Source organism: Chiloscyllium plagiosum, chromosome 5 (genome assembly GCF_004010195.1).
Source record: "Chiloscyllium plagiosum isolate BGI_BamShark_2017 chromosome 5, ASM401019v2, whole genome shotgun sequence".
Taxonomy (NCBI): Eukaryota; Metazoa; Chordata; class Chondrichthyes; order Orectolobiformes; family Hemiscylliidae; genus Chiloscyllium; species Chiloscyllium plagiosum.
Window position 1 is genome coordinate 56,781,521 of NC_057714.1, and position 12,785 is coordinate 56,794,305.

Genomic DNA, 12,785 nt, shown 5'->3' on the forward strand with positions numbered 1-12,785 from the left:
GTGCTACTTCAAAGGATAATCAGAAAGGATGAATCCCATGGCTTAGAAGGAAACAAGGCCAAAGTTGGCTAAGTAACAGAAAATAGAAAGTGATAGTCAGAAGTTGTTTTTTGCATCTCTAAAGTTTCCCGTGGGTCAGTGCTGGAAGCATTGATCTTCTTGTAATTATAAAAGAGCATAATTTCAAAATTTACAAATGATACAAAACATGTAAGTAATGAGTGTGTGAGGAGGATAATGATGCACTTCAAGAGGATATAGAGAGGTTCCTGTAATGGACAAGCAGGTGGTTAATGCATTTAATACAGAAAATTGTAATGTGGCACATTATAATAGAAAGGAAAGGCAATACAAAGTAAAGGGTACAATTCTAAAGAAAGTACAGGAGCAGAGAGAACTTGGTGTATGTAAGCTTAAATCAGTGATGGAATAAGGATAAAGAGAGAAAGTGCTTACAAAGTCATACTACATCCTACGTTTTACAATAGAGGCATAAAGTTTTAAAGCAAGAAAGTTATGCTGATGCTTTATGAAACATTGATTCTGCCTCAACTAGAATATCGTGCACAGTTCAGGGTGTATATGTGAAATATGTGAAGACTTTGAAGTGGGTGCTGAGAAGGTCTATAGGAATGGTTGCATGGATGGAATGTTTCAGTTGCATGGATTGATTTGAGAATCTGGGATTGTTTTTCTTAAAGAAGACAAGTTTGACATAATTGAGATCAAGATCAAGATCCAGATAGAGTAAATAAGAAAAACTAATCCTTTTAGCAGAATGGAAAACAACAAATGCTAGTCCAAGATCCTGCTACAGCTATTGGCATAATTTTTTTTCTGTCCTGTCATAAACACTCACAATACAAACAAAATTCCATGAATGGTTCAGGGTACCTTGCAGTCATCTGCTGTCAATAACATATACTAATTTTAAGGTTATAGTCCTAGAAATAACTGATCTAATTTATTTTTAAATCCCTTCATAAAATAGATCAATATGCCACTAATTTGAAAATCAAACTCTTTAAAAAACTAAAACATGATCTGTCAAGCCAGACCAGATTTCAATCTGGGATCTGAATTGTCCATTTGGAAACATAACAAGTTAAGCCACATCCTGGATAACATTTTCTTTTCCAGGCACATTTTTAAATTGTACAGCTGGAGGATTAAACTCCACCAAAATAAATGCAAGTTCTTTACATGATTGCTTTTCCAAAATAAAATCAAAGGTTTCTGATCTAAATAGGTAAGTTTTCTTTCCATATTGTTAGTGATGTATATTTCAGAATGATGTTTGACAACACATGACTCAATGTTTCTTTCTCTGCAATTGAATATTCCTGAAATGAAGTCAGTTCCTTTGAAAAATAACTGACAGACCTTTCACTCCCCATCTTGTCATCTTGTAATAAACTGAATATCAAACTAACGTTACTGGCATTGACTACTAGTTTGAATGGCATTTCATAATTCAATGCTGCTAAAACCAACACATTTGTCAGCACATCTTTCATTATCAAAGACACTCTGACAGTCTTGTGTCCATTCAAATATTTTGCTTTTCTTGGACACATTTGTTAAAGGAGCTATGACAGTGCTGAAGTCCAGAACAAACATCCAATATAATCCATTCATGCCAACATATCTCAAATGTTTGTGTTTGTCCTAGGCACAGGAGAACTCAAAATAACCCTCACTTACACCTCTCTTGGTACTGTTCTGTCTTGTCCAACAGTCTGTCCCTAATAAAATCACATTTGCTTTGACAAATTCACGTTTAGCCAAACTCATAATCAAATTGGATCTCTGTAGCTTGCAAACAACTCAGTCAGCTTGTGTAAATTTTCTTCCCAGGTTTGACTCAAAACAGTCAAGTTATTGACATAAATTGTATAGTTACATAGTCTTTCATTTACTTTATTAGTCAATTGTTGGAGCATTGCTGGTGTATATTTTATTCTAAAAAGCATGACAATATATTGACATAGTCCCTCTGGTGTTCCTAAAGGTGATATTTCTTTTGCCCTATAAGAGAATGGAACTTGCCAAAATCCTTTTCACAAATAATTTTTTTCCAATTCTTCCATGCAGTCTTCCACTCATGGAATAAAATGATTTCACTTTCATTTCAAAGTAAATTTTGTGATCATCAATACAGAAGTTACATAACCCATTTGGTTTAGGCACCATCACAATGGGTGACAAAAATGATTTAGTTCAGTAATGTCATTGATGTAATTATTCATCATGAACTTTCTTTCCCCAAGTTGGCTAATTTCATTGTATTGAGACTGTAAGGGATTGAGTCTGTAAGGATGTTGTTTTATAAGTAATACATCCTTTACATTATTATCATGAATGGACAAGGAAGTTTTTCACCCTAATCACACAAATCAACTCATCATTTTGTATAGCCTCTGTAAACCACTTCAATAGTATTTTAGAAAATAGGATATTATGCTATCTAACATTTCAGTCTCTGGCTTATCTAATCTAATTGTTGGAGGATCAACTTTTAAATTGTCAATTTCAGCTTTATTCTCCAATTATTCTAATGTTTCTTAGGTGAATCCTTATTTCTTTCTCCGCTGTTAAGAACATTTTTGTCCTCACTGTCATCCCTGTCATAATATCTCTTTAACATATTAACATGATCCATTCTCTAATTCTTTCTCCTTTTCTATTCATCTCATTTTTACTCACGTCGCACTTGTTTCTCTTTTTCTTTTGACTCAAATCTGTTCATTTCCAGTTGTATCCTAACTAATGCGAACTGTGACATCTCAATTTCAGCTTTCCTTTCTTCCAATTCTAAATGTTAAATGATCACTCCTTCTGATAAGATTTTTTTTTGCCCATCTTCAATTTATCTGGTTACTTTCTAAGTTCAGTCAATGATTTCAAATAATCCACTGTTACATTTTCCATTCCTAGAGAAATCTTACAAATATGCAAAATCATCTTCAAAATCTCTGCAATAAACGTTTTCACAATGCAGCCATTTTATGTTCAGTTCTCCACATACCCATTTCTTTACAAGAGATATGAATCCATCTTAAAATAATTAACTTTGACGCTGGGTGAGCCCCCATTAATTTTGATCTGGGATCTGACTTAGAAAAAATGACAACTGCAGATGCTGGAGATCAGAGTCGAAAAGTGTGGTGCTGGAAAAGCACAGCAGGACAGGCAGCATCCGAGGAGATGGAGGATCGATGTTTTGGGCATAAGCCCTTCATCAGGGATGTGGGTGGAGCAGCGGGGGGGGGGGCTGAGAGATAAATAGGAGGATGTGGGTGGGGGTGGGAGGAAGGTAGCTGGGAATGTGATAGGTAGACACAGGTGAGGTGTGATAGTGATAGGTTGGAGGGAAGGGTGGAGCAGATAGGTGGGAAGGAAGATGGACAGATAGGACAGCTCAAGAGGACAGTGCTGAGTTGGAGGGTTGGATCTGGGATGAGGTGATGGCGTTCTTCCTCCAGGCGTTGTGTGGCTTGGATTTGGCGATGGAGAAGTCCTCATCGATGGACTTGCATGTCTTTGGTGGAGTGGGAGGTGGGAGCGGAAGAGTTCGGCCACAGGGTGGTGGGGGCATTTGACACATGTCCCAGAGATGTTCCCTAAAAACATTCTGCGAGTTGGCGTCCAGTCTTCCCAATGTAGAGGAGACCACATCGAGAGCAACAGACACAATAGGTGAGGTGTTTGGATGTGCAAGAAAATCTCTGCTGGATGTGAAAGGATCCTTTGGGGCCTTGGACAGAGGTGAGGGGGGGAGGTGTGGGCATAGGTTTCACATCTCTTGCTGCAGAGTTGCCAGGAGTGGAGGGTGGGTTGGTGAGAGGCGTTGACCTAATGAAGTAATCACGGAGGGAATGGTCTCTGCAGAAGGCAAATTGGGGTGGGGAGGGAAATATATCTCTGGTGGTGGGGTCTGACTGTAGGTGGTGGAAATGGCGGAGGATAATGTGCTGTATCCAGAGATTAGTCAGGTGGAAGGTGAGGACCAGGAGTGTTCTATTCTTGTTGCGGTTGGAGGGGTGGGGTTCAAGGCCAGAGGTGCGGGAAGTAGAAGAGATGCACTGAAGGGCATTGTTGATCACGGGGGAGGGGTAATTGCAGACCTTGAAATAGGAGGCCATCTGGGATGTCTTGGAGTGGAATTGCTCCTCCTGGGAGCAGATCTGGTGGAGGTGGAGGAATTGGGAGTAAGGAATTGTATTTTTACAGGAGGCAGGGTGAGATGAAATGTAGTACAGGTAACCATGGGAGTCAGCGGGTTTGAAGTAGATGTCTGTGTTGAGTCAGTCACCAGAGATGGAGACAGAGAGGTCCAGGAAGGGGAGGGAAGTGTCGAAGGTGGTCCCAGTGAACTTAAGGTCAGGGTGGAAGGTGTTCATGAAGTTGATGAACTGTTCAACCTACTCGTGGGAGCATAAGGTGGTGCAGAGACAGTCATCAATGTAGTGGAGGAAAAGGTGGGGGATGGTGCCAGTATAACTGCCGAAGATGGACTGTTCCAAGTACCCGACAAAGAGGCAGGCATTGCTGGAGCCTATGTGGGTGCCCATGACTACCCCTTTGGTCTGAACAAAGTGGGAGGATCTAACTTATCCAGTAGCTCAGTCAACTGGTATCCTCGCAATGCTCTCTCAAAAGCAGCTTAATTCATGCTACTAAAAACCAATGAGTCATTTTATTAAATTCCTCGAGCTGCTTTTAAAGCTTTAAAGACTAGAATAAAATTTATCTTCTCTTAATGTAAAGGCTACTATTTAGTTAAGCAAGGGTACCAATTTACAATGTCCAACAAATGCTGGTACTTATGAATGCAATCCCATTCGCAACGCAGGGACTGCCTGTAATTGCTAAATAGACTTTATCAAAATTAATTCTTCAACTCTCCCACTCACACACTCTCAGTGCAGAACCATTCTATCATGAAACATGTGTATGGTTATATGATATAAAATGAAAACAAAATGTGCTGGAGAAATTCAGCAGATCTGGTAGTATGTGTGGAAGGAGGATCAGAGTCAATATTTCAAGTTTAAAATGACTGTTCTTCAGAACACCTATAGAGGTATAGATCCGTATGATTATATATCCACATTACCCCCATTCCATGTCACATTGGTCCCAATTTACCAACATTTACAAGCAATATTCAGAGCATGTTCATTATCATTTAAAATTAGTTGAGAAGACATTTGCCCCTTTGGGCCAGTTTCTATTATTGCCATGTTGGGGATCACTTCCTGGGTATAGTTATAGATCATGTAAGAACAAGCCACTGGAGAGAAGTGTGTCTGTTGGCATGCAATGTCATGATAATCTGAATTAGTTTTCCCACCATAGTAAATTCTAACAAGTCAGAATGCAATAGAATTGAGTTTTAGTTTTGAAAACCCCAGGTCTTTGATTTGGCCCAGTCATTGCAATAGCATTATATAAGTTTATGGCCTCAGCCTATGAGATTTTCATTCACAAACCTTTTCAGAGTCTACACTCCCTACAGTAGTCAAGAGCTCAAGTCAGACCATCATGGGACAATGTCTAAATGCAAGCTGTGATCTCTTGCATTTTTGTCACAAAACTGTGAAGATTCCAAGAAGTTTGGATATTAGGATTCCAAAGTGACTCTACTTCCACTGACTTTTCAGGAACCAAGTTAAAAAGACTCAACCCTCTGAAAGAAATAATTTCTTTCTAACTCTATTTTAAATGAGTGATCCCCTTTTTGTAAGCAGTAATCCCTATTTCTATATTCCCCCACAAAGGAAACACTCTTTCCAGATTGAACCTGTTGAGATCCCTCACAGTATTATACACTTCAATCATGCCACCTCTATCTCTTCTAAAATCCAGAGGACTCTAGCCTAGCCTATCGAACCTTTCCTCATGAGATAACCTGTTTCTTCAGGTATTATCTGGTTAGCCTTATTTGAATTCTTGTGACACACTTACATGTCTTCTGAAATTAGATCAATACAATGCAGAAAGCTCCAAATGTGGTTTCACCTCTGCTTGAACTAAGTGAAGTATAACCTCCTGGTTTTGCATTCAATTCTTCTCATAATAAATGACACATTATGTTGGTTTTCCAAATTATTTACTGCACTTGCATATTAACCTTTTGTAATTCATGCACGAAGACAAACCTTCTACATTTCCTTGTCAAAACCCTTTGTAATTTTAGATAATTGATGTGATCTTCTCTTTAACATTTCTGTTCTAATGGAAAGAGATCCATTTTGTCCCAATTCTGTTTGGGACCAAAGCCTCTCTGACATTATGCCAGCGATCTCTTCATCTCTCTTTTTTGTAATGGGATCAATTTATATGCAATTAAATTTAATTAAAATGTCTTGTTAAGCTCAGGCATGCAAACCCTTCAAAAAGCCCGAAAACATAGCTCTTGCAGAATTTGTTGTCTTTCCAATCGGGTGCTCAGACTCACTCACTCAATTCTGTAAGTCATTCTCCGGCAATTTGAGAGTGTTCAGTGTCAACACACCACTGTTAAACTCACCAAATTGCAATCATGCTTCAATTTAGTACATCTCTAACCTCTCAAGCTTCAGAAGAATCAATTCATATGATTAGCTCCTGAGTTATTGGCAGCTACATCAGTGATTTATTTTTGCACATCACACACTATCAGAATACTTATTGATCTAAAATAGTTTTAATCCAAAAGAACAATGCTTCACAGCTACCCACAGTGTTCATCTTGTGGATATATTGCAGTACACATCCCCTGGAGATTGCTCAGTTGAATCAGTAGTTCCTTACTTGTTCTGATATCTTGCCAAGATTTCCGCCTCTGCACACTCAAGAAATGTTATTCTGGTTCTGTAGTGCCCTTCCTTCTTTTAAATTAAATTGCCATCTGCATTCTGTGATCATCTCTGTATTTAATAACTCAAAACCATTTTATTGCACTTTGAATTAGTATTTATATTTTTCTTTAGCCACCAATTAAAAAAGGGTTATGCAAAACAAAAATTGAAAAACATGTGTTAAGCCTAATTGGGTTAAGCTTCTACTTTGGTTGCAATTATCCAGATGTGAAATGTATGAAAATGCTTTGGTTTTTTGATGTGAAGTTATGGTCCTCATTTATACTTGTATCATTACAAATCTAAATTATTGCAAGCATTAGCACAATTGGGCAGCACTTTCAAACGGAATTATTTTTGTTCCTAAAACAACTATCGCAAAGGCATAGAGTCTTAGAGACATTGAGTCATACAACGCAGAAACAGACATTTCAGCTAACCAGGTTTCCTAAATTGAACTAATCCCATTTGCCTGCATTTGGCCCATAGCCCTCCAAACCTTTTCTATCCGTGTACCTGTCAAAATGTCTTTTAAAAGCTGTAATTGTCCTCACCTCTACCACTTCCTCTGGCAGCTCATTTAAAACATGCACCACCCTCTGTGTCAAAAAGTTGCTCCTCAAGTTCCTTTTAAATCTTTCCCATCTCACTTTAAATCTATGCCCTCTAGTTTTGAACCCCCATACTTAGGGGAAAAAAAGATCTTGGCAATTCCATCCCTCAAAGATTTTATAAACCTCTATCAGGTTTATAAAACACTCAGCCTCCTATGCTCCAGGGAAAAAAGCTCCACCTATCCAGCCTCATCTTATAAATCAAACCTTCCAGTCTCAGTAATACCTTTGTAAATCTTCTTTGCACCCTTTTCAGTTTCAATAACACCATACCCATAGCAGGGCAACAAGAATTGTACACAATACTCCAAAAGTGGCCTTACCGATGTCTTGTACAGCCATAACATGATATCCCAACTCCTGAACCCAATATCTGACTAATGAAACTAAAGGTGCCAAGAGCCTTCTTCATCACTCTGTCTACCTGTAACTCAACTTTCAAGGAACTGAATACCTGCACCCCAAGATCTGTCTTTTTGACAACACTCCCCAGGGCTCTACCATTAACTGTGAAAGTCTAACCCTGGCTCATCTTAGCAAAATACAACATCTCATATTTATCTAAATTAGACACCATCTACCATTCTTCAGCCCACTGGCCCAGTTGATGAAGAACCCTTTGTACTCTTAGATAACCTTCTTCATTGTCCACTATACTACCACCGTCAGTATCATCCATGAACTTGCTAACTATGTGTCCTATATTCTCATCCAAATTGTTTATATAAATGATGAACAACAGTGGACCAATCCTTGCAGCACACCGCTGGTCTCAGGTCTCCAGTGTGAACAATAATTTCTACTAACATCCCCTGTCTCATACCATCGAGCCAATTTTGTGTCCAGTTGGCTAGCTTTCCTGGCATCTCATGTGATCTAACCTTATCAACTGGTCTACCACACAGAACCTTGGTGAAGGCCTCAATAAAGTCCATGTAAACAACATCTGCTGCTCTGCCTTCATCAACCTTCATCACCTCTTCAAAAAAATTCAATCAAGTTTGTGAGACATGATTGCCTCATCTCTCCTCCCCCCATCTCATCCTAGATCCAACCCTCCAACTTGTCACTGCCTTCTTGAACTCTCCTATCTGTCCATCTTTCTTCCCACCTTTCTGCTCCACCCTCCCCTCCGAACTATCACCATCACCTCCACCTCCATCTACCTATCACCTTCCCAGCTACCTTCCCCCAACCCCACCCTCACACTCCTATTTAATCTCTCAGTCCCCTTCCCCCTCACATTCCTGATGAAGGGCTTGTGCCCAAAATGTCGATCCTTCTGCTCCTTGGATGCTCCTTGACCTGCTTTTCCAGCGCCACACTTTTCGACCATGATTTGCAACGCACAAAGTGATCCTCACCGCTGACCACCATGTTGCATAAAACTGGTTGCAATACTGCTCACCATAAGATAGGTTTGCTGCCTCCATCCTCTTTTAGGATACAGGAACTTCTTGGTTTTATGTGGTAGAGAAAGACCGCATGCAAGTCTAAGAAGAGGAGGCTCTTGTTTTAAACAATATAGGATCACTGATGATCTATGGTTCCTTAAATGGCTGAACATTTCCTGTTAAGGTCCCTTGTTCACACCAATTACTGTTGGCAAAAAGGTATCAACCATCTAGCACAGAGACATGTATTGCAGTTGTGACCTACTACACTCGGTGGGATTATTCCTTCCTGTGTGCTTCTTGATTGACCGTTGTATGTAATAGTGAAGTAAACACATTGGTGGAAATAGGAATTTTTGTCTTCAGCATTGTCCCCAATAGCAACTCTGATAGTGATAAACCATACTGCAGCATGTTGGATCAGTAAATTAGCAATGCTGTATAGAAGTATAAAACATAAGAAGGTTACAAAAAGATATACTTAGGTTGAATGACAGGATAAAGATCTGGCAATGCAGTAAAATGTAGGACAATGTGATTTTGACTATTTTGTTAGGAAGAATGAAAAAGACACATTTGTCTAATTGGTGAGAGATTGCAGATCTTGGAGATGCAGAGGGATCTAGATGTCCTGCTACATGAATCACAAAACGTTAGTATGCAGCTGCAGCAAGAAATTAGGCATGAATAGTAGAAAGTCATTGTTTCTTGGAAGAGAAATTGAATACAAAAGTGTGAATGTTATGCTTCAATTATACAGGGCTCTGGTGAAACCATAACTGGAGTACTGTGTACAGTATCAGTCATCATATTGAAGGAGGAATTTAAATTCCTTAGGAAGCATTTCTGAGATGGTTCACTAGAATAATAGTTAGATGAGTAGGTTGTTTTATGATCGAAAGTTGGACAGGCTAGGTTTGCATCTACTAGAGTTTGGAAGAGTAAGAAGTAGAATTATACAAGAACCTGAGGGATATGGCAGTATGTATGTGGACTGGATGTTTCCTAATAAAAGAATAGGGAAATAGGAAACAGAACTAGCGAGCAGATTTTAAAAATAAAAGGACATCCATTTAAGACAGGGGTGAAGAGTTTATTTTTATCAGAGAGAGTTATGAGTCTTTGTAACTCTCTTTCTCTAAAGGAGGTGAAAGATGAGTCTTTAAGTATTGTTAAGAAAGTGATAGAAAGACAATTGAACACTTTGAGGTTATTAAGGATAGGCAAGCATTTGAAGTGATCAGGTGACCCATGATCTTACTGAATGGTGGAATCGGAGCAGGGGGCTTAGTATCCTACTTCCGCTTGTAATTCATCTGTTTACATATACATCTGTAATTTATTTTTCCATTAGACTTTGTCTCCTTAAGCTTCAAAATGTCCCATTATCAATTTAATTCTTGCTTCATGACCTCTGTATACATCACTTCCCTTACCTATGATTTTCCTTCGCTATCCAAGCCTCCTGATATTTGCTCACAATGGTATCAATTGTGGCTTAATCTAGCTTTCTTATCCTTTTTCTCTTTCTTTCCTTCAGTTTTCCCAGGCTGTATCTGTGTACTTTTTTTTTGTTTTGGTTTTCCCTTGACTACCAGGGATTTTAATTTTATCCCCTGAACCTTCAATGTCAGTTCCCTGTCTTGCTGAACACTAATTTGGGACTGTTGCTACAGGTCACCAGCACTCAATACAATAAGTAACTGCTTTGGAATGAGTAATTGTTCAGCTCCAAGAAATTCCTAACTCTTGTTACTGTGCATTTCTGATCAGGACTAACACACTTTTATCATTGACAGTAGGTTCTGCCTTTTTGAATTTTGCCATGAGCTTTCTTATGTGGGGTTCTTGAATGTTCAACTCTCCCTACTGCAGATTGTTTGCATCAACAGGATTTTTAATGTTGTGTGTGAAGAAATTTTCAGGCCTTTATCACTGCCAACATGTGACATGAGGCAACTAAATGGTAGATGTACCACTCCTCACCATGTTATATAAGCAATCCTCATCACTGATTATTTTACCTAATGAGGGTGTATGTATTATAGTTCTCCATGATGTAGATTTGCTGCTTTAATCCTCTATTAGTAACGGAGCCAAAAAAACCCCACAATAAATTCCATAATTATGACTTCCATAACTCAATTAGAACTGTGAACATGAAAAGTTACCAAGTTCAACTCATTCATAGTCCTCAATACCACTGCTCAGCCTGTTTAAACCCCTCCCACAAGTCCTTACATCTGATAAACACATATAACAGCTTCAAAAGTTTATGTTGACTCCTTTAATGATCTTCATTGGGTATCTATTTCACAACTTTTTGTGAAACTAAGTTTACTCCTATTCTCTTTTTTGCTTAATTCTTTGAATACTTACACCGTTTCCACCAGACCAACTTAGTTGATACACATTACAGTCTTAAAGACTTCAATTAAATCAATTCATGGTTCAACTTTTCCAAAGGAAACAGTCCAAATATATTTGACCTTTTCTCATAACCTAAACTCCTGATGGCTTCTTTGGCATAACTCAGTACTCTTTCAAACATTGTAATATCCTTCCTATGATTGAGTGTCAAGATCGACACACAATACAGCAGATGAGATCATAACAATGCCTCGTACAACATCATACCAACTTCTTTTAATTTATGCTCTCTCGCTTAATGAAACTTGGTAACCTACTTCTTTGTCTTACTGGAACAAAGCAAAGAGTTGTATATATATTTCTGATATCTTAAAATTCATACCAGGTCTTCAACTCTTGTGGAAAATTGTTGCATAAATGTTTTCCAATGGAATTCTGAAATAAAAAAGATTCATATTTATTTTTCATGTTTCCATATTTTCCTGTATCTCAATAGGTAACACTCACAGGGTTTTAAGTAACCTTAGCCCTGAGCTATCGTTCTAATATCATATGACAATGTATTATCTTCTCCCAACAAATCTTCAAACAAATATTTTGAGAACATTGTGTTTTGTTTTGATACAATATTCATAAGGCCAAAATAAAATTTTAATCAAAATAAAAATACTGTAAAAGTGGCATATTTCATAATAGCATGATTAAGTTATTTGTCAGCCTCTTAGTGTCTTCACTGAAGATTGTGTATGAAAGCCACAGCTTCTCTCAAGCTGTGCTTGAACAGCATACTTTTTATCTAGTGACAGAAAACAGCGTAATTCAATATGGTGTAGAAGAACTAAATTCCCTTGACATATCAGTGCTGTTCATTCAGCTGCACGATAGAATATTTTTCTTTAGATTCTTGCAGCTATAGCTGTTTCATTTTTCACAAGATATTTAAGGAAAGCTAGAAAACAAATTTCAAAAGCTTCATTCAGTTTAAGCTAATATTAAAAGGTTTTTTTTAAAACAGCAAAAGGCTGTTTCTATAATCACATGAGAGAGAGAAAGCAAGAAACAATGGTAATATGTACACATTCCACACCTCCCGTAGCTTTTATTTTCCATTCTAGAAACTTCAGAAAATATTTGAGAGAGGAATACGTTGGCACCAATTATTTGCGATCCTTGCTTATGCACTGCTATGATTGAATTTAGTCATTACAAACAGGTCAAAAACTTAGGTGCAACTCTGCCTCAGTAGGCATCTAGTTCCCATCCATTTACAGGATCACTATCCTGCCTCCAAGATGCGCTGACCAATCTGCGCGCTGACTGTTTTTCAGTCTCAGCAATGCTACCATAATAAGTGTCCAGAACCAGTACTGCACCCAACTGTTCTAGACTCAGCAATGTACACAACCTAACAAGGTGATTAGGGTTTTGGATTATTGAGGCTAGTTGTTTTGGTAAAGAGGGGGAGTAGGACAGTGCAGCAGAGGTGAGGGTAGAGATCGTCTGCCATGGGACCGGCCATTGCCATCAGGATAGCTCCCCCCACCCCATGAGCCACAGAGTGC

The 12,785-nt window shown here is 38.5% G+C and overlaps 1 protein-coding gene across 1 annotated transcript in view; it reads right to left on the minus strand.

Moving 5' to 3' along the window:
- Positions 1 to 12,785, minus strand: part of LOC122549914 — a 371,205-nt gene that overhangs the window by 120,021 nt on the left and 238,399 nt on the right. Inside the window, exon 5 of the mRNA XM_043690137.1 lies at positions 11,606 to 11,658. Coding sequence (XP_043546072.1) covers positions 11,613 to 11,658 — 46 coding nt within the window. The 3' untranslated portion in view covers positions 11,606 to 11,612. The remainder of the gene's footprint in view (positions 1 to 11,605; positions 11,659 to 12,785) is intronic.